The sequence below is a fragment of the Delphinapterus leucas genome, chromosome 16 (genome assembly GCF_059928025.1).
Source record: "Delphinapterus leucas isolate spDelLeu-1000000601 "Yukka" chromosome 16, BTC_Dleu_Yukka2, whole genome shotgun sequence".
NCBI lineage: Eukaryota > Metazoa > Chordata > Mammalia > Artiodactyla > Monodontidae > Delphinapterus > Delphinapterus leucas.
In genome coordinates, this window is record NC_143144.1 from 41,461,105 (window position 1) to 41,483,137 (window position 22,033).

The 22,033-nt window shown below is 36.3% G+C and overlaps 1 protein-coding gene across 5 annotated transcripts in view; it reads right to left on the bottom strand.

The window, feature by feature from the left end:
* The window catches only part of PARG (poly(ADP-ribose) glycohydrolase), a 112,880-nt gene that overhangs the window by 66,673 nt on the left and 24,174 nt on the right, over positions 1-22,033 (bottom strand). For 3 of the 5 annotated variants that reach the window (XM_089897839.1, XM_089897835.1, XM_089897838.1), the window contains exon 8: positions 11,679-11,729. The exons of the other annotated variants lie outside the window; for them this stretch is intronic. In XM_089897839.1, the coding sequence (XP_089753965.1) occupies positions 11,679-11,729 (51 nt within the window). The remainder of the gene's footprint in view (positions 1-11,678; positions 11,730-22,033) is intronic. 5 annotated transcript variants of the gene reach the window in all.

The following is a 22,033-nucleotide window of genomic DNA, read 5'->3' on the forward strand; positions in this document are numbered from 1 at the left end:
AATGTTTTTTGAATGTAATGTTTGCTTGTTTGACCAGTACAACCAGTATAGGAAATTTAGGAATTTAATTCAGATTTTCAAGCCAATATAAACCCCAAAATTATATATACTAGACCATTATGCTATTATTATTTTCTACATTATGAGAAAATCTGAAAGGAAATATATAGTCACTTTTAGACCAAAATTATTAAACCATTCTAACTTTTCTGAGTCACCTCAGAAAAAAGTGACATAAAAGTCTATTTTCTTTCTGTTGTTCAGATGAATTCCTTTGTTCTTTTTCAAGTTCTCCAATTCTTTCCTCTGTCACCCCCACTCCCCATTGAGCCCATGCATTGCATTAAAAAAAAAAAATCAGGTATTGTATTTTTCATTTCTAAAATTTCCATTTGGTTCTTCTTTATAGCTTCTATTTCTTTGCTGGGACTGTCTATTTTTCATTTGTCTCAAGGAGTTGTAATTGCTTATTGAAGCCTTTTTATGATGGCTGCTTTAAAGCCCTTGTTAGATAATTCTAACATCTGTGTTATCTCAGGGTTGGTATCTGTTGATTGTCTTCACATTTCAGTTGAGATTTTCCTGGTTCTTCGTGGAGCGATTTTTTATTGAAACCTGGATTTTACGTTATGAGACTTTGGATCTTATTTAAATCTTGTTTTAGCAGGTCTTCTGTGACACAGGAAGGGAGAGCCACCTCATTACTACCAGTCAGGAGTGAAAATTCTACTGCCCTTGTTGACTCCCAGGGCAGGGAGGGGGAAAGGCATCTTGATACCTTTGGGTTGGGGGGCGGGGGCCGGGTGCAGAGGGTGAAAGTTCAGGCTCCCCACCAGGCCTCTGCTGATACCACCCAGGTGCCATATTTTTCCAACAGCCCCACAGACCCTAGCTGGTCAGTCTTTTCTCCACCTTTCAGAGTCTTCTTATTCTTTTATAGTGTCCTGGGTTTTCAGCTGTATTTAGTAGAGGGATAAGGAGAAGTGTCTTTCCAAACATTTTTAACCTAAAGACATTTAACCTTAAGTGTCTAAATAGGCTGACAGCTTCTTCTCCTTTGGGTACCTGTCCTTGTCTTTTAAAACTGACATACGAGTAGCTGCTGCCATGCTTTGCTGACCATCACAAGCTTTAAAATATCACTTATTTATCTGATGAAGCATTATTGCACTGGACTTCTGTCAACACTTCAGACCTATGTCTAACGTTGCTTTGAAAACACAAAAGGGAAGATAAAAAATGTCATTTGAGAACATAACCAACCCAACTACCATTTGAGATGGAATGCATAATTTAAAAAACTAGTATAATCTTATGCCCTCTCATATATTATTAGCATCTTTAAGCAAATCTTACCTTTTACAAATTATTTACTATTTATTAATCTGCACAATTTATTAATCTATACAATGCAAACCAAGACATTAGTATTAAAAGGTTTTTAAAATGTAAATCACTGCTTAACTTCAAGGGAAGAAGAGCCTTAAATAATAAATATTTACTTATAATATATCATATATTATATTATTTATAACGATGATGATGATTATAAGGAAATTAAGCATTTATATGATGATTAAATTCTCCCTGCCCTCTACTGGAGGGTCTGCATAATTATATATGACAAGTGTTTGTGTGTGTGTGCATGTGTGTACATACCATCCTTTTATTCTCATCCCAAAAGTTGATTATGTACGTGTTTCACTCAGAACTGATACAAAGATTTTCAAAATTATAATGCTATTTTACCCATTTCCTCTCTTTAGACTATAGAGTTGTTCATCCATTCAACTAACCAGTAAATTTAAGTATCTATTATATGCCAGACACTGTGCCAGGACTGACAACAGAACTGTAAACAATAACAGACATGATCACTGACCTCATGAATCTCAAAGCAGAAAGTCCTATGCTCTTTCTGTGATCCCCTCAATATATCAGCCTTCACCTTGAAGGATAGTAATTATTGCAATTTCATCACAGTGGTCGTGGAGAAGCTATCATTCTTCCTTAGCAGATGGAAGCATTAACAAACTACTAAAATAGAGCAACTTAATTTGTCAAATGTCAAAACATGATGAATGATTTAAATATCTAGAAGCTTACATATAGAAAAGAGATTTGTACTTATTTCTTCTTTCTTAGAATGCTTGATCAACTAAAACTAAATCTGTGAACTGTGCTCTAATATTAAAGGCATATTCATGCATGACTAAGTACAGTGCCTAGCACACAGACAGTACTAAATAAATAATACTACTGAACTTTGAATGGGGAAGTGAAATCTGTAGCCGGTAAAATCAGAAAACTAGTGATATTTTAGTGAAGGAGAATATTTCCATAGATCTACTTCTTCAAAGAGTTCATAGGAAACAGCTTTTTAATCAGTCACAAATCAACAAATATAATAAACACCTCAAGTCACTCCATGTTATCTATTGATGTAAACCTAGGTAGACCCTAGTAAAAATTTTTAAAGTTACTAATACTCTTCTTTAATAAAAAATTTCAAGAAAGTTTATACAAAAGGTCTAGAACAATAAATTTTATGAAACAATTTTTTAACATAAAACATATATCATCCCAAAATCTAAATAGACAAGGTGAAAAACCTCATAGTCCTATGATCCTAAAGTTAATATAACCATTTAAGTGTTTGTTACACTTAGGTATTTGTTTTCCTTCTCACACAGAAAAAATTACTTAAAATCACGTTACTCTAACAATTCTGTATAATTTTTTCATTAGACAAAAGAATTTTCCACTTTGCTGTGTAGTCTTCATAAACATCACTAGCAACAAAATGTTTTTTTAAAAAGTCATGTATTTTCACTGTAGCAAATTAACATAAACAAAAAGAAAATAAATACCACCCACAAACCCACTATCAGTATATATACTGCTAACATTTTGGCATATATCCTTCCAGTCTGTATTTTGTTTTCATTTACATAGTGGACATTTTCCCGTGTAAATAAATATAATCCTATATCACCATTTTCAGTAGCTGAGTATTATTGACAATTTGGACACACCATACCTTATTTCCCTACCTAATTCTGTTATGATAGATTTACAGGTTGTTGCCAATTTTCCACTCTTAAAATTACCATTGCAATGAATATCCTTGTACATACATCTTTCTGCAACTATTTGAATATCTCTATAAGTGAAAATGTTATATCAAAAAGCATAGGCTTTTTTTTTTTTTAAAGGTTTTTAATATATGCTGTCTAATCACCTTCCAGAAAGGTTCTATCAATTTATATTCTGGTACTGTATATGAAAGTACTCAACTCCATACCTTACTAATACTGTGAATTCTCGTATTCTTGTTTTATTCACAATCTGATAGACTAAATTGACACCACTATTATTTTAATTTCTGTTTATTTAATTACTAATGATGTTGAACTTTTTATCCCCATGTATACAAACTCCTCTGTGATGAGCCTTAATCCTTCTTTTCTATTAATTTTTAAGTAATACGTGGATACATTCTTGCCTTAAAAATGTCAAACCATTCAGATGAAGTCAAAGCTCTTCTTAACCACAAATCCCCAATTCCAAACTACTTCTCAGACAAACAGATGCTTGTCTCCTTCCCAAACTACTTCTAAGCATTTCTACATATGTGCATACAGAAATTTAGCTTTCTGTTACATTAATTTTTAAACTAAATGGTATACTATATTTTTTGCAACTTGTTTTTTGCCTTAAGAGAAAGCCTTAGAAGTCTTTCCACGTAATAGAATAAATGCTAGACAGTATTTTCCACAGTATGGATATACAATTTTAACCATTCCTTATTGATGGCAATTAACTTTCCCAGCATTATGAAAAATTTCAAAAATACAGCAAAGCTAAAATAACTATACACTGAACACCCATAAACTCAGTTTCTACAGTTAACATTTTACTCTATTTTTGTCACATATCTATCCATCCATCAATCCATTTTTTAAATCCATTTTGAAGTAAGTTGGGGGCATCAGTACATTTCACCCTGACCACTTCAGCCTCCATATAAATATAATTTAACATTTGTTTACAGGTTTTTTCATTTTGAGGTAAAATTTACATTCAATGAAATGAACTAACCCTAAGTGTACCATTCAATGACATTTTACAAATGCATACACCTGCATAAACTAAATCCCTATCAAGACACAGGATATTATTACACTATCACCATAGAAGGTTCCCTCATGCCCCTTCCCAGGCAACTTTCCCACATCTGAGAGACTACCACTGTTCTAAATTTTCTTCTACCATAGATTAGTTTTGTCTCTTGTAAAACTTCATATATTGGAAACATGTGACATGTACTGTATTATGTAAGGCTTTTTTTTTTCCCCTCAGCACTGTGCTTTTGAGATGCATCTATGTTGTGTGTATCAGTGATTTTGTTCCCTTCTATTATTTTATTCTATTGTATAATTATACCACAATTTGTTTATTCATTCTCTTGTTCATAGACAACTGCACTATTTCCAGGATTTGGCTATTATAAGCTGCTATAGACATTCTTCTATAAACACAGGATTTTTTGTGTATACATATATTAATTTCTCTTGGGTAGGTTTAGAAAGGAAATGAAATGCATAGGTCATAGAGCAGGTATATGTTTAGTTTTCTAAAGAACTGCGAGAGCTTTTTCCAACGTGGTAGTACCATTTTACAAACCCAACAACAAAGTATGAGAGTTCCAGTTGCTCCACATCTCTAGCTACATCTATTCATTTTAGTTTTAGCCCTTCTAGTGCCTGTGCACTAATACTTCATTCTAGTTTTAACTGGCATTTCCCCAATGACAAATGACACTGAGCATGTTTTAATGTGCTAATTGGTCATTTGTATATCTTTGTGACCTGTCTTTTAAACTCTTTTAATTTTTTTTAATGGGGTGGTTTGTCTTATTTTTAAATTGAGTTCTTTATATATTCTAAACATAAATCCTTTGTCAGATAAATATATATGCTTTGCAAATATTTTCTCCTTGTCTTTAGCTTGTCTATTCATTTTCTTAATGTCTTAAGTATTTATTAATTTTTTTCTTTTATGCTTAATGCTTTCTGTGTCCTAAGAAATCTTTGTCTCTCCCTAAGTCACAAAGATGCTTTCTTCTAGAATCTTTATGGTTTTAGCTTTTGCATTTAGTTATTTTCTATGTATGCTGTATACAAAGAGTTGAAGTTCATTTTTTTCCCCCATAAAGAAACCCAATTTTCCCAGCACCATTTGTTGAAAGATGTTTCTTTCCCCCATCGATTGCTTTGGCACCTTTGTTGAAAATCAAATGATTGTATAAGTATGGGTCTATTTCTGGGTTTTATGGGTTTTCCAGTGATCAATTTGACTCTTATGCCAGGACCACACTATATTAGTTTCCTTGGGCTGCTGTAACTATCACAAACTGGGTGGCTTAGAAAAACAAAGATTCATTCTCTCACAGTTCTGGAGGCTAGAATTCTGAAATCAAGGTGCTAACAGGGTCATGTTCCCTCTGAAGGCTCTCAGAAAGAATCTTTCCTTGCCTCTCCCAAGCTTCTGGTGCCTACGGGCAATCCTTGGAATTCCTTGGCTTTCAGAAGCTTTCAAATAGTGGCTACTATTATGGTGATGATGCATATTGTACCCTCTGCCTTGTTTAACCTTTTACTACAGTTAAACCACTAATTATATGTCCAGACTAAGTTCACATCTCCTTGTGAAGCCTCCCTTGACTTTCCTAATTCCTTCTTCCTCATGTGACCCTATAGTCACATGCACATACCTGTAGTACAGCACTTATTATGGTTTATTATAATTATTTATTTACATGTTCTTCTCCTCTCCTTCTCTAATCTGTGACACTGCAAAAGCAAGGATTGTATTTTATACATCTTGTATTCTAGTACCAAGCATAATATTTAGTACTGGTTATTATTTGCTGAATAGAGTTGATGAAAATTTTAAAATTACATTTTATCCTGCAAGCATCCCTGCAAAACAGAAAGTAGAAGGACATCTGGAGAAACTGAAGCTCAAAGAATGTAAAGCCAATTTCCCACATTCAAACTTAATGGCATACATCGGGACTAGATGCCAGGACTTTTCTTCCCAGGTTCACAAGGAAGGGTATTTTAGAGAATGGAGCACTTGGCCAAGAAACTGGAATGGAATGATAAGGATAATTCGAACTCTGTTTACCTTACAGAGTTATGAATGCTCAGCTATAACCGTGTTTTATGAATTCTAAAGCCCCATATATAAATGCAAAGTATTATTATCTACTGGGCCAGTAATTTATGCCCTTTCTGGAGCCTCCTCTTTCTTTCAACACCCCCCATGTCAATTAACTGCCAGTCCTACTGACTGATCCAGCGGCGTCACATATTCATTACCTCCTCTTAATTACCTCCTCTTAATCACTATTAAACTACCCTGACTCAGCCCCTCATCCAGTCTCACCAAGATTACTACAGTAATCTAACTGTTGCCCTGCCGCTAGCCCACCTTCAGTTTTAGCCCAAGTACATCCTGGTGTGTCCCTGTTCCACTTGAAAGCTTTCAATGGCTTTTCCTTGCCTTTTCAGTACAGTACAAATCCTTCAATTAATAATCAAGCTATCTGGCCCTAGATGCTTATCTAGTCTTACTCAGGGCTCTCTCTGTCTCTCAAACTACCTTCTGTGCATTTTACATACTAGACATTTCAGCAATTTACTCTTCTCTAGCTCCTACCTGTGCTTCCACAAATACAATCTGTGCTACGCCTGGAATATCTTTCCTACTCTAAAACTTACCTAACCTTTTAATGTCTTACTCAAACAATACACTGCTTCAAAGTCTATCTAAATGGACGCACCAGCTAGAAGGTAACTCTTCCTCTTATAATTTAATTGTCTGTTTTTTCACAAGACACTTAAGACTTCCTGGTTTATGTTGTAGTTATTTATGGACATGCATTCTAGAGTTTACTAGAAGTTCCTTTCATACAAGATTGACATTGATTCACTATGCTAGAACATACTCATATGTAATGTTCTCAATAAAAATATTTGTTAAATTAACTGACACTTTCTACCACAGCTAGGTAATTTTACCAAGCTCTCCCTCTTCTTTCTCTCTACTGCCTATCAGAATCTCCCTCAAGAGGTTTTTTATTTTTTTTATTTTTTATTTTTTTTTTTAGTAAATTAAACTGCATATGAACTGAGTTTTCTATAATACACCTAAAAAACTTACTGGAACTACCTCCAGAGTTTCCCAAGTTCGAGAGACAGGTTCATATTACAAAGATTAAAAAGAAAGAACATAAGTCAGAATTATTAAGATCTTTCAGATCCACCTCTTCTTCAGACATGTTTTTAGACTACAAAAATTAAACATTAGAGGAAAAAAATAATTATAGCACTAAGTTATGTAAGGATAAAAAAATCAACTGGAGAAGGTGAATGTTTCTAACATTTACTTGTGCACAATTCAGGCTGACACTTTGAAAAGAAGAATGTGACAGCTTACAAGAAAACAAACTCACTCATTCCCCTTAATTTCTGAAAGCTCATGCAAGTCTGACAAGCCAACCACAGGGTGATCTCTCATGTGTATCACCCATGACAATTATAGCTTTAATAAAAATGTTCTCCAAATTTTAATAAAGTCCAATTGGTTTTCAGGAAATAGCCAGTCTAATATTTTCATATTTAAGAAGGCACATTTCACAAATTAGTGAACTAATTTCTGGACTTAAATAAGACTTCCAAAAATTTTATATTATGGCAACAAAAGAGGTACAAAATGAATATGGTGGCGAGGCAAGGTGATGTGCTGAGAAGCCATCCTGTCCCTCTATTGTCCCTTGGTTTGGTTTTCTCTTCAAATAGCTATTAAGAGCTTCCTAAGTAATTTTCAAAATGCTATGACTCAAACCTGAGAAGCACTGATGAAGATCACAACTCACTAGAAGCACTTGAAATGATCTGTTTTAAGGATAATACAAAAGATCCTTTGAAGTATTTGCCCTGTAACTTACACTAGAAATAATCTGTATTTGTCATTAAATTAACAGTTGTTTAATATGGGATAAATCAGGTTGCTATACACTTCCTTTTTCTCCCCATCAATGGGCGCCAGCAGGAGTAAAAGAGTGCCAAGCATTAGAATCTCCTTTTATTCTTTTCTTCCCCCGCCCAGGGGAATGAAGGATTTATAATTACTTGCAGCAAGTAAGGAGAACATTGGGATCTTTCCCAAAGCAGTGTCTCTAGAATCAAAGAGATTCTTAACCTCCAATCCCATAGCCAAACTCTTATTAGCCAGTAAAGGGAAGAGGAAGTAACGATGAAGTGAGAAAGAGCCCTTCGGCAGGTTACCTCAACTCCACTTCCACTCTCCCAATCCTTGTTCTGTTTCTCAGGACAGAACTATGAACTAGTTTCTCACTTCAGGAAACAAGCCATTAGTGGCTTAAAATTCACAGACTTTTGTAGATGGGTGTGGAAATTTCACCATCATATACTCCAAAACCCAAATAAGTGACAACTAATTTGGGAACACAAACACTTTAGGAAGAATACCATCATCCAGTTGTTGAAACAAAATATGCCTCTAATCAAAACCAGTCACACTATTTCCTATACAAATTTCATTAGATTAAACATGAAGAACAAAATTGTGTACGTTTATGACACATGAAGGAAGCTCTTCTCTAAACAGTAATCATTATCTTTTTTTTCATGCTAATAATAAAATGCACAAATTATTTTTGCCTTAGAAGGATAAAACATAATAACACATCCTTATTATCCTCTGTCTCCTAGAAGAATTTACTTCTCAATACCGTCATGGTAAATGATTATTCTTTAGGGAATGATCTCAGACTAGCACAAGATGCTCTGATAGGTCTTTCTCATCTCTCACTCCTATTACTGTATGGCTACATGGCCATAACCATCAATCACTCTAGCAAACAGCACCAAACCACAATGCTATTACACACAAGCCAACAGATATTTTCAATACCATATAGTCAGACTATTATCCATCTTTTATAGACAGGCAATCAAACTCAGCATGACAAGATTTCAGAGAAATAGCTAACGGTTAATGGAAGTTTTCTTGTCATGGAAGCAAAATGGACTTAATTTGTCTGAGAAATATAAGTGAACAATAACTTCATTCTTTTACTATAGTTAACAGTTTTAAATTTAATAAAAATATTTTTGAACTATAAGAAATACTTTAAAATTACTTATTTTTACTTTTACCTAATTTTTAAGATAGTTCAATGACAGCTTCTCGCACTCACACCAATAGGAAAGTAATTTGCCATGCGAATCAAGTAATGTGCATACCTACATATTATAACACTTAATTCTTAATTTAATTCTTAAATTATCCAGTATGAATAGTCAATATTATAGTCCAAACTTCACTCTTATTAATAAGGCTGAAACAAACATATTTCCCAAAAGGTTTGAGGGCACCCCCTGGTGGCAGACTTTTGGGAGGGGGAAAAAAACCCCACAAATACCATTACAATGAAAATATCTTTTTAAGAAATTGACCAAGTTCTACTCAGCAACTCAATTATTACAGGTAACATCCAATCTAGAAAAAATTCAAAATGTGATCAAAGAATGTTGGGAAATCTCTGAAGTTCCCTGTGAGGAGATCTGACCAGTACCAGCTCCTAGGTAGCAGGACTAGCAAGATGTCTGATGCAGAAGAAGCCTTAGAGATGATCTCATCCAGGGCAGAACAGAACTTTCTACACTGTCCAAGACGGTAGCCACCAGCCACATGTGTTGACTGAGCATGTGAAATGTGGCCTGTGTGACTGAGCAGCTGCATTTCAAATTTTATTTCATTTTAATTAATTTCCATGTAAATAGCCACATATCGCTATTGGCTTATTGTTTGGACAACACAAATCTAGTCCTACTCTTTACTCCACTCCAATGAAATAGAAATAGTCACCAGAGCAATCCAAGGAAGAGCCAAAGGTTCCCAGACACATGTACAGCTGGATGGTGCAAATACATATAATTGGACCTGCACCATTTTGTTTGGGGATTCTTAAATGCACCTAATTTTATTACATTGCATTGGATTACTTTTTGGTAACTGCAATCCATTTGAAAATACAGATGAGTTTGAAAATGGTAAAATATCCCTTTTGAAATAATTTTTGGCTTTATAGCCTATAAAAACTGAAGACATGTGACGACTGGTACACCAGTTAGCTACATCAAATAAAACGGATTACGAGCTCAGGTTCAATTTATCATCTGGGGCATTCATTCTTTTCTCACATAGAGAGAATAAAAAGGTAAACGAGCCCCTGAACTGTGAATTAGCTAAGCTCAGAAATCCAAGAAAGAGAACAGCCCAACTGATCCAGCCTCTACTTTATACTTAACTCAAGTTAGGCATATTGTTAGTAGTATGTTGACATTTAGTTCAAGCATGTATTGAGTGTCCACTTTGCCCAGGATGTCATATTGAGCACTGTGAAGAATAAACACAGTGCTCAATATGCACACTGTGTTTAAATAAATAAAGGTAAACAACGAAAAGCGAGGTCTCTGTCCTCCAGAAACGTACTACTTTTTAGGGTAAAAATGCCATATAAACAGACATAAGGGTTGTGTACATGCCTCATCTTTTCTCTCTACCAACTGCCAATCTCAAATGGTCAACTGTCACTTTACACAAATAATTCCTAAATCTTTCAGTAAGAGGCTGTGGCTTAAGACCCACATTTCTGTGTGCTGATCTACTCTCCTTAAGTATACTGAAGTTAGTTCAAGAAACACTTACTGAGCACCAGCCATAAGCTAGAAAACACTAAGATGCCCTGGAGAGGTTCAGCCTCATGAAGGATGCAGACATTTTATAGAAAGATCATGCATTATGTGGCAAGCGCATGGAGGCAGGCACAGGTACTACTGTGAGCACAGAGTGGAGTCTTTAGTAGAGCCTGGGAGGACAGAAAAGAGTTCCCAGAGGAGATAAAGACTGAGCTAAGTCTGGAAGGATGGATTAAGAACAAGCCAACAGCATGCCAGAGAACCTTTAGGAATTCAGTCATTAGAATATCAGTTATGGAGAAGCTCAGTATCAAGTGATGCTGGAGAAATGGGTAGAGGCAAGGCCAGGGAACACCATAAACATCATCCAACAGAACTGAAAATAGATGAGGTGCCACATAGGGTTTGAAGATATATGCTTCAGATAGCTCACTGTGGGTGAGGAGCATGAAGGATGGATTTGAAGGGAGCGCCACTGAACATGGGGGTCAGCTGGATGACTGCTGCAATATACCATCTGAGTCATGATGACAGCATGGATTAGACAAGTATAACAGAAATAGAGGTGAGCCTCAAGAAGTGTTTAGGAAGTAAATTTATTATGTCTTAATATAAGAAGCTGACAGAGAGAAGGAGCTTAAGATAAAGATTTGAGTGTGCCCAGCATTAAGTGGTATTTAAAGCTCTTGGCACTATGTTAAGTGCCAAGGAGTAACTAGATTTAAAAGGTAGACTACAGTTGACCCTTGAACAACACAGGAGTTAGAGGCACCGACCCTCCGCACAGCCGAAAACCTGCATATAATTTATACTTGGCCCTGTGTATCCACGGTTCCCCCATATCCATGGTTCTGGAATAGTACCTGTCCCTCAACTTTTTACCTTGCCTGAAGGAGTTTTTCCTCTCGGCAGTTCTTCCTTCTCAAGTAGAACCTGTTAGAATGAAGAGGAGGAGCTGTTATTCTCCTCAGCCCCCACCGCTAATTCCTTCAGATTCTACCAACTGTTGATCGCGCAGCACTGTAGTACTTACTATTGAAAAAAATACACGTTATCAGTGGACCCACGCAGTTCAAACCCATGTTGTTCAAGGGTCAAATGTGCAGGTACCAGGCTGGGCAGGAAAAGATAGGAAGGCAGGAAAAAGCCAATAGATTACAACTGTTTTGCAAGGTGTGTTCCATGGGACATTACCTACGAGGGAAATCATAAGCCGTTACACAGAAGGAGGCTTTGTTTATAAATAAGTTTGGGGAAAATGTTTAGCTAACCAAAACTAAGCAGATTTCTTCACTATAAGACTCCTCAGAACTATTCCCAGTAGGAGGACATAACGTGTAGCAAACTAACTTGACCATTCAACCCTTTATTTAAAAGTATTAGAACAACACAACCTGGAAAACAGTGGCCCAAAAGAAAAGGGATGGAAGCAGTAGCCTTAAAAACAGAAAGCGCTATAGGAATAAGTGAGTAGAAAACTAGGAGGCTATGGTAGGAAAGAAATGCAGAGTTAATGATGTTAGAGAAGGAACTGGCCCAGGGCATAACCAGATCCAATTTGTGATCATAGGTTAATACAGTAGAGAGTCTCACATATAGGTTTGAGGCAGACTAGTTCATAGGTCATCAACATGATTATCAACTGAACAAAGGCTGTTGGATGTTGGTAGGTACCCTCCCTAAGTCAGTGCTTTTAATGATGCCAGATCTAAGGCCATAGGCCACTAAAGCCACCTTTTTTTAAGAGGATTTTTCCCAGGCTCCTCTTCTTTCTACTTATAATTCAAATCTTTGACCTTTTCAGGCCTCCCTAGATTTAGTTAATTGGTTTCTAGGACAATTCTGTCCCTTAACTGAATCATTTCCAGCTGACCTAATGTTTGGGCAGTATGTTTGACTGACTCGGTTCCTCTCTAGGTGCTAAGTCAAAGGCTAGCTCTGATGGCATGCGCCACAGGGCACAGATAAGAGGAGACACACCTCAGCCCAGCTCTACAGGTATCAGCCTGGGTTTTCACAGATCTAGGTCATGGCCAAACAATTCAAGAATGGACAGGAATCAGCAGTGGGGGCTGAGGAGAAAAACAACTCCTCCTCTTCATTCCAGCAAGTTCTACTTGAGAAGGAAAAACTGCCAATAGGAAAAGCTCCTTTAGCCAAGGTAAAAAGTTGAGGAACAGGCACTCTTCAAGGAGAGGTTTGAGAAAGATGGTACAGTAGAGCAGTTCTCAAACTTTCACATCTATCAGAATTAGCTAGGGGATTGTTAAAGCAAAGATGGCTGGGCCTCACCCCCAGAGTTTCTAATTTGCAAGGTTCAGGGTAGGGCAGGAGAATTTACATTTCTAACAAGTTCCCAGGTGATGCTGCTGGATCAGGGACCAAACCTCGAGAACCACTGCAGAAGAGCAGGGTTACCTGATCTAGGCACTACTGACCTTTTGGGTTGCATAATTCTTTGTCACCGCGAGTGTCATCCTGTTCATTGTAGGATGTTTAGTGGCATCCATTCCCTCTACCCACCAGAAGCCAGTAGCACCTCTCCCCCAGTTGTGAGAGTCTAAAATGTCTCCAGACCTTGCCAAAGGTCCCCTGGGAAGCAGAATAACTCACGGATGAGAACTACCACAACAGATTATAGTCGTTAAGAGCTAAGACTCTGGAGTGAGTGGCACCTGGGTTGAAATCCTGGCTTCATCACTTGAACAAGCTACTTAAACTCTCTAAGCCTTGAATTTTTAGTTGTTTATTTGTAAAATACAGTGTCTATATAATGGGGTGTTTGTGAGAATCAAATGGGATAAAATATACTGCTTACACTGTACTTAGTACATAGTAAAGATGTCAATAATAAGCACCACCACTGTCTCTACCACAGATAACCAAGTAGGATGTCGCATCAAACACTGAGGAGATTATCTACAAGGTGAACTTTGTAGAAGGGGTAAGTCCAGGAGGAGACAGGGTTAAGCCTGGAATGGATAAGGGTTTACATGTGACGTGAAGATAAAATGGTCTGCAGCTTAAGCAGTCAGCCAGGAAAAAGGAAAGGGTTAAAAAAGGAGCCAAAAGTCAACCATGGGGAAAGAGGCTATTTATACGGCTGCTCAACCCAGTGTGCTGTGACAGTAAGTACTTTTAAATTCCACTCCCAATGGAAGAAGATGCTCTGGTTCTATAGATAGAATGTTTTGTCCCCCCAAAATTCATATGATGAAACCTATTCCTCCAATGTGGTAGTATTTGGAGGTGGGACCTTGGGGTGATTAGGTCATGAAGGTGAGGCCATCTTAAATGGGATTTAGTGCCCTTATAAAAGAGACCTCAGAGAGCTTTCTTGCTCCTTCCACCTTGTGAGGACCCAGCAAGAAGACAGCCATCTATGAATCAGGAAGCAGGTCCTCACCAGACACTGAACCTGCCAACACCTTGATCTTGAACTTGCCAGTGTCCAGAACTGTGAGAAATAAATCAACCACCCAGTCTATTCTGTTAAAACAGCCTGAATGGATTAAGACACCTTGTTTATATCTAAGCTGGGCTTCCCAGGGCTAAGGCAGATTAGACCAATAGCATAGCTTGGGAGTGCATTTGAAAATATTCCATATTTCACTATGCTGGAAATGGTTCTTCTTGCAGAAAATGTTTTTGTAGTGCTTTTCATGTAATCAAAGAGCAACTGAGGCAACAAGGTACTATGCCACTTGGCTTACTAAAAACTTCTTTAACACTGTAAAGAATAATTGCTCTGACAGCTTAGAATCTGACTGCCCCGTGCAGTTAATCATTACTTGTCATTACCATAGCAATAAATCATGGATGAGTATTTTTCACAATTAGTACCAAAAGTAAAATGTGGAAAGAGCTATTGGCTCAGTCCTCTAAGATGCAGCCACCACGCGGCTACCATGGCACTAATGGTGTACCACTCCCTGCATCACGAGGACAATGGACCTATTCAATGGACCTATTTAGTCTTTACTACCGAGTTTACTGCACTGTTTATACAGGCTACACATGGAAACAGTATATAAATTTGAAAAACAGATTTATATTGTTTTTATTTCCTCTTACTATTTTTATCTTCAGGTAATATATACTACGAAAATCCTCCTAGTGTTAAATATGAGATCTTACATGTGGATAAAAGTGTTACGAGGAGCTTAACCAAAAGGAATACAGAATTTATCTTTAATGACTAGGAGCATAAGATGAGTAAATAATCTGAGAAGTAATCTAACAGGATTTATAAATCAAGACATGGTGTCAAATTGCATTAAAAAAAAGAAAACAGCTCAGAGCTAGTTGATAAGAGATATAAATCACAGGAGAGATTAGAACATGAAATTATTATCACCCCTCCAACAGAGTAGATTTCTAGATAATAAAATCAATGACACAGCAACATTTAAAAGTAATGGCTTCCATAGCTATTTGAACAGAGTAGGTAGGGTTGGAGTTACAGGACATTAATGTACTAGATTAATTTCATTATTAGAATACAGGAGGAATTCTACTAAATAAATTTTCACTTTTGGATGTCTATAATTTCCATCCTCCTTGTCCTCCACACACATAAATACAACACAGTGTTTCACAAACACATAATAACAACTCTAATTTCATCAATGATCTAGTGCACAGAGGGCTCAACTGAGACTAATTATCCATTATACCTCAGCAAGTTTATAAAGCAAGGTGCCTAGTTCCAATCGGAGCAATTAATTCTATGAGAGGTGCACTATTTAAAATAAATCATTAATGAGACCCTCAACATATGCTCCAACCCAAAGGATACATTAACCAAACCAAGGAGGAAGTCCACATATTTCACACAAATGTAAAATTTAATATTTTGCTGACTCTGATTAGCTTTCTTTTGGCTCCTGCAGTTCTCATGAATTAAATCAAGTCAAGCTGTAAAAGCAATGCAGACCTTATTGATTCTAGAGACTGTGAGTCACTAAGGGAAGAAGTCCAAAAAGGTTAAATTTCCACTGAACTCCAAATCAGAGGTTCGAAAGCTAGAGGAATAAAGGCATTAGCTGTAGTCTTGTGAAACATTCAAGGCTGCTTTCATTTGATTAGGAATTTGCTACAGGCTCTTTATGACAAAACTAACAAGGATACTTTAAATCGTTTAAGTTTTGAAGAAAGGTCCAGAAATAGATTCGTTATGAAGAATTCCACTTGGAACTGGAAGCTAAGGAGTAATGTGTTTATATACATTCAGAAACTTAACTCCTGCACTATTAAAAAAAAAAAAGGCTATTGTGAAAGCCCACAATTTTTACTGGTTATTGGTTAATGACATTTGTTCTGATTTGAAACAGTGGTTAACAACATGTTGCCTTACCTCAGCTTTTCCAAAACTAGTCTAAAAAACACTAATGTTCCATGAAACATTTATAGAGATTGTGGTGATGGGGGGTGGGGTTGGGGGTAGGGGTAAGGGAATGGAGAGAGAAAAAAGAAAAAAATCCTCTAATATTTTTGTTCTAAAATTTTTTTCTTATATATATGTGTGTATATATATTTTTTGGCTGTGTTGGGTCTTCGTTACTGCACATGGGCTTTCTCTAGTTGCTGCAAGGAGCTACTCTTCATTGTGGTATGCGGGTTTCTTCTTCTGTGGTGCACGAGGACTTCAGTAGCTGTGGCACGTGGCTCAGTAGTTGTGGCTTGCCTGCTCTACAGCACAGGCTCAGTAGTTGTGGCGCACGGGCTTAGTTGCTCCGCGGCATGTGGGATCTTCCCGGACCAGGGACCGAACCCGTGTCCCCTACATTGGCAGGCGGATTCTTAACCACTGTGGTTAAGAGCACCTAGAGCCTGCACACCTAGAGCCCGTGCTCTGCAACAAGAGAAGCTACTGCAGTGAGAAGCCAGTGCACTGCAGCAAAGAGTAGCCCCCGCTTGCCTCAACTAGAGAAAAGCCCAGACACAGCAACGAAGACCTAGTGCAGCCAAAAATAAAATAAAATAAATAAATTAAAAAATATTTTAACATACAAAAAAGTACTAAGTACATTCGATATAGTTATTATTAGATAAGCTGCCCATAATACTATGGCACGCACCAGAAAGCCAGGAAGTCTGAAAGACACCACTTACCTATGAATGCACATATGACGCCCAAGTGATGCATAAACATACAACTATTGCATTTTACGCTACTTAATGACAGGTGACTTACACTATGATTTTTGCCTAATAATTTCAATATATTATATTTTAACTTTTTATCCCATAATAAAGATATAAGTCAAAACAATTCCATCTAGCCATTACTTTATATATGTGAGATAACTTTCTCGGTAATCCATTTTAATACAAGCTTATATTTGTTTTCCCTGAGTTTCTATTGTTGTTCTGTCAATAATGATAATTTTTAAGGTTTCTCATGGTAACATGAGTTCAAAAATGTCATTTTAGTTAAACATGGCTATAACAGCACACGTCTCAATTTTTGGGACAAAGAATTCTGATATACCTGTTTTTTAAATGTAAAACTACACAAAAAGAACTCTGAAGGAAAAGATGACTTAGGCATAATAGTTTGCTCCACTTAGTGCACATCCTTCAAAACTCAATACGACACCTATTTACCTTTTAAAATTAAGTAGTACATAAGCAAGAATGCAAGTTCATTATTGATAGATTTACACATCCTCATTTACAGGAAAAGAGGCTTTACACAACCTTTCTCTGACAAGTCATGGGACACGAGCAGACAGGACAATACATACTCAATATTTTAATAACTACAGCAAAGGCAAGAGATGCACAATTACCGAGTTGCCATAAAGAATTTACTGTGTACGTATGACTTGAGGTATAAACTTCATGCTGTATTTATTAAAAAAAAAATAGTGGCTTCCAAAGAGGAATATATTTCTAGCCTAACCACAACAATAAAACCTTTGAACTTTAAAGTTTAAATGTTTCCATTTTTTTATTTTAAATGACCTCCCATTCCTGTACTCCTATCTCTCACTCTCCACTTTTAGCAATCACAGATGTAAAAATAAAACAACAACAAAATACCTGATTTTGGTATTTATGGAAGCCTTTATGGATAAACTAACTAACATAAGTGAGGAAATAAGAGACCTACTCATTCCTATCTTTTCTATTCCAGACATAAAACTAAACATGGAAAGGAAGATGAAATAGTCACCAAAAACCTTAGGTTTCCTTTCAACAACTATTCCATTTACTGAAAAAGTTCACTATACAAACCAATTTTAGAATTTAAAGTTCTTTATTTTGAATTGACAATTACATTTATTGTGAAATATATGTTCAAAAAGTACACAAAATATATATGGATGGCCTAATGAATAATTATAAGGCAAACATCCATTTTTTAACTAGCATCCAAGTCCAGAAATAGAAGCCAGGATCACAGAAACAGAAGTAACCGCTCTTAACATACGCCATCCCTACACCCCTCTTCCATCACTATGGCCATAATGTGCTATGTAAATTTCACAAGTTAATTCACTGAGAATGAAAAGAAACAGTGCCACAGTTGTTGTAAGAGGGAGGTATTTAAAATATGTCTAAAATGTATTAATAGAGAAACTTTCTTAATATATAGGACATTCTGTTAAACTTTCCTGTGAAAAATGTCAGCAGTAAGTATATCGATTCAGTTAGAATACGAATTATAGAAGTGTTTGAATTTAATTTTGTGGAACACCACCCAGGAGGGCCATAAAACACAGATTATTTGTTCCTAGCACTTCCAACAGCTGGCAGGGAGGAAAACTAATATTAGCATTCAAGATGCAAAAAACACTAAATAACGGCCATTTCAACTCAGTAGCACCTAAATATTTAACTATGAATTACAAAATAACAGGTTGATTTCTGTGATCTTTGCTGGTCTCTGAAAAAATTTTTTAAAAAGCTTAGGCAGTACTCCTTGCTTTTATCCTAAATAAGGATGCTCAAAGGATTACCAGGATTCTGGGTCTCTTACTTCTTGCTCTCAATACTAGCATTTAGGTAATGACTGTAACATGGAACCACACTAAATGACTGTTGATATTAACACCTCCTGTTCTAAAGTAGTATGGGTTACAAAACCTATTACTCACAGAACCAGCCAAAGCAAGGTTTTAAGGAGATAAATGTTAACAGCCCCCAAATCAACTTAACTGTAAAATATTAAAATTGATATGATGTTAAATTTAAACTTCATTTTTTTCTTTAGCAAAACAAGTTACTCAGAGCTGGGTGTGACATTTAAGTAAAGAATTCCCAAATACTGTTAAATAAGCAACATTTAAGAGCCCTTTTAAAAGAAGCATTCTTACTCCAAAATGTGGACACAGACAATGCAAAGCAAATAGAATTCACTTATAATTTAAAACCTAGCCAAACAACTGCTTCCCTTGCACTAAAGATCTGTTTTTACTCCTCCAATCCCACCACATATGTATCTAATACTTACTTCTCAATAACTCCTGTAATCCTGGGCAATGTTATCCCTGTGGGCTGTGACATGGTAAAGTTCTATATTAATACCTTTGGAGGTTTGAAGGACAGAAAAACACACAACTGTATTAAATATCCAAGGTCTGCTGTTAAGTACACTGACAATGCATAAACAACAGACAGTCATAGGGACGAACACTCTTAAATCTCTAGACATGCTTTACACAAAGAGACTTCCTTAAATCTCTAACACTGGAATGGTTAAGCAAATGACATATCATTTGATGGAATATTATGCAACCATTAAGACTAAAAATGATAAAGCTATGTAACACAGCTTTATAATATATCATAAAATATTTTAAATATACTTTTATATCTAGATATAACTATAAAAAATATATAGAGAGAGACAGAAACTTGAAGAAAACAATAAGAAATGAATATTTGGTACAATTGTGAGGACTCCCCCAACCCTCCCGTATGTTTACAAAGTAAATAAAAATCAGAAGGTCAAAAACGCAATGACTCCTCTCTCTAGAGAACTGTAAAACTATCACCAGCACCTTGGTAATCACCTCATATTTATGATCTACACTAAACACACCAAAACTTGCTATATATTACTCTTACAGGAATGTTTCTGGGCAAGGTCACCAGATAAAAGGGAAACAAGGTCCTGTCTGAGTAGAGTGATTAAGAAGAGAGGAAAAATCGACTACTTTACCTCACAGCAAGGTGACAGGGGTATTTTAACCAAAGGCATGTTTTACTGCCATCACAAGGTATCAACTGTACCTACCCAAATTAACAACTGTAACTAGTTTAAGGCACGAAAATTACAAAACGCAAATAGACCATCTATATACTATAACTTAAGTGACAAAGATTTTATCAGTTTGGTCAACTTTTCATTGCATCAAAAATTACATCTCTCTAAGAGTGAAAGACATCTAGATACAAAGATATTCTGACATAGCCATAAGGCTTCCATTATTTTATGCCTACCTTTAAACATCATATGGTTCAAAAGCTCAATAAGGTAACCCTGAAATTGACTGGTCCTGCCTCAAGATGCAGAATTAGTATGGATTCTATTAATATGATTATAGAAATTACCCTTCACAGCTAACTTTTTTCAGAAATTAATAAGCTGACCCTAAAATTCACATGAAAGCACAAAAGATCCAAAACTGCCAAAACAAATTAGAAAAAGAACAAAGCTGGAGGACTCATATTTTCCAACTTAAAACTTATTACAAAGCTACAGTAGTCAAGATTGTGTGGAAGTGGCATAAAGACAGACATATAGAGCAGTGGAATAGAATTGAGAGGCCAGAAATAAACCCTCACATGTATGGTCAATTGGTTTTTGCAGGGTGCCAAGACAATTCAATAGGGAGTCTTTTCCACAAATGGTGCTGGGACAACCAGATATCCATCCACATGAAAAATAATGAAATCAGACCTCTATCTCATATCGTATGTGAAAATTAACACAAAATGGCTATTCACAAGCAAAAAAATAAAACTTGACCCCTAATTCACACCATATACAAAAATCAATTCAAAATAAGTCATGAACCTAAAAGTAAGAGCTAAAACCATAAAATTCTTAGAAGAAAACACAGGAGTAAATGTTTGCAACCTTGGATTAGCTTCTTAGATATGACACCAAAAACAGAAAAAATTAATTTAGGCTTCATCAAAATTAAAAACTTCTGTGCTTCGCAAGACACCACCAGACACAGAGAATGGACTTGAGGACATGGGGAGGGGGAAGGGTAAACTGGGACGAAGTGAGAGAGTGGCAATATATACTACCAAATGTAAAATGGATAGCTAGTGGGAAGCAGCTGCATAGCACAGGGAGATCAGCTGGGTGCTTTGTGACCACCTAGAGGGATGGGATAGGGAGGGTGGGAGGGAGACGCAAGAGGGAGGAGATATGGGGATATATGTATATGTATAGCTGATTCACTTTGTTATAAAGCAGAAACTAACACACCATTGTAAAGCAATTTTACTCCAATAAAGACGTTAAAAAAATTTTTTTTTAATTAAAAAAAAAAAAGCCATCTGACAGGCAAAGATTTTAAAGCCTGACAATATCAACCAAGCATTGGCCAGGGTGTGAAAAATAAAGTACAACTAACTATCTTGGAGAGTTCTTTGTCGATACCCGGGGAACCTCCAACATGCCTGCCCTACCCTGCAGCCTATCACAAGGGCACAAAGACAGCCATAGGCTGTGTCCATCACAGCACTGCTTATGACAGCAAAACATTAGAAACTCCCCAACATCCAGCAGTACTGGCACAGGAAGGTAAGCTATTCATACAAGGAATCTAATCAGCATTAAAATGAGACAATTCTGTATATATTCAGAATCGTTAGATCCCAACAACATACTGCTGAGTAAAAATAAAGCAAGTTACAGAATATTATGTACACTATGATACCATATTCCATCATTTGAAATGCAGAAAACACTGCTATCTCTTGTTAATAGATATGTAGTTAAAATGTAGAAAAAAAAATAACGGCCAAATCAGATGCCACACTTAGGACAATGCTGCCTTCAATGAAGGAGAAAGGGAAAAGAACTTGCAGAGAGAAACAAAGGAGGTTTTAATTATATATAGTATTTTTCATTAAAATTTTTGGCAGAAACATATCGTATCATGATGTTTAAATGTATTAACTCTAGAAGGTGAGTGATAAAAATGGCCAGGTGTCAGGCACTGATCTATGCTTTGCATACATTACATCATTTAACCCTCACTACAACT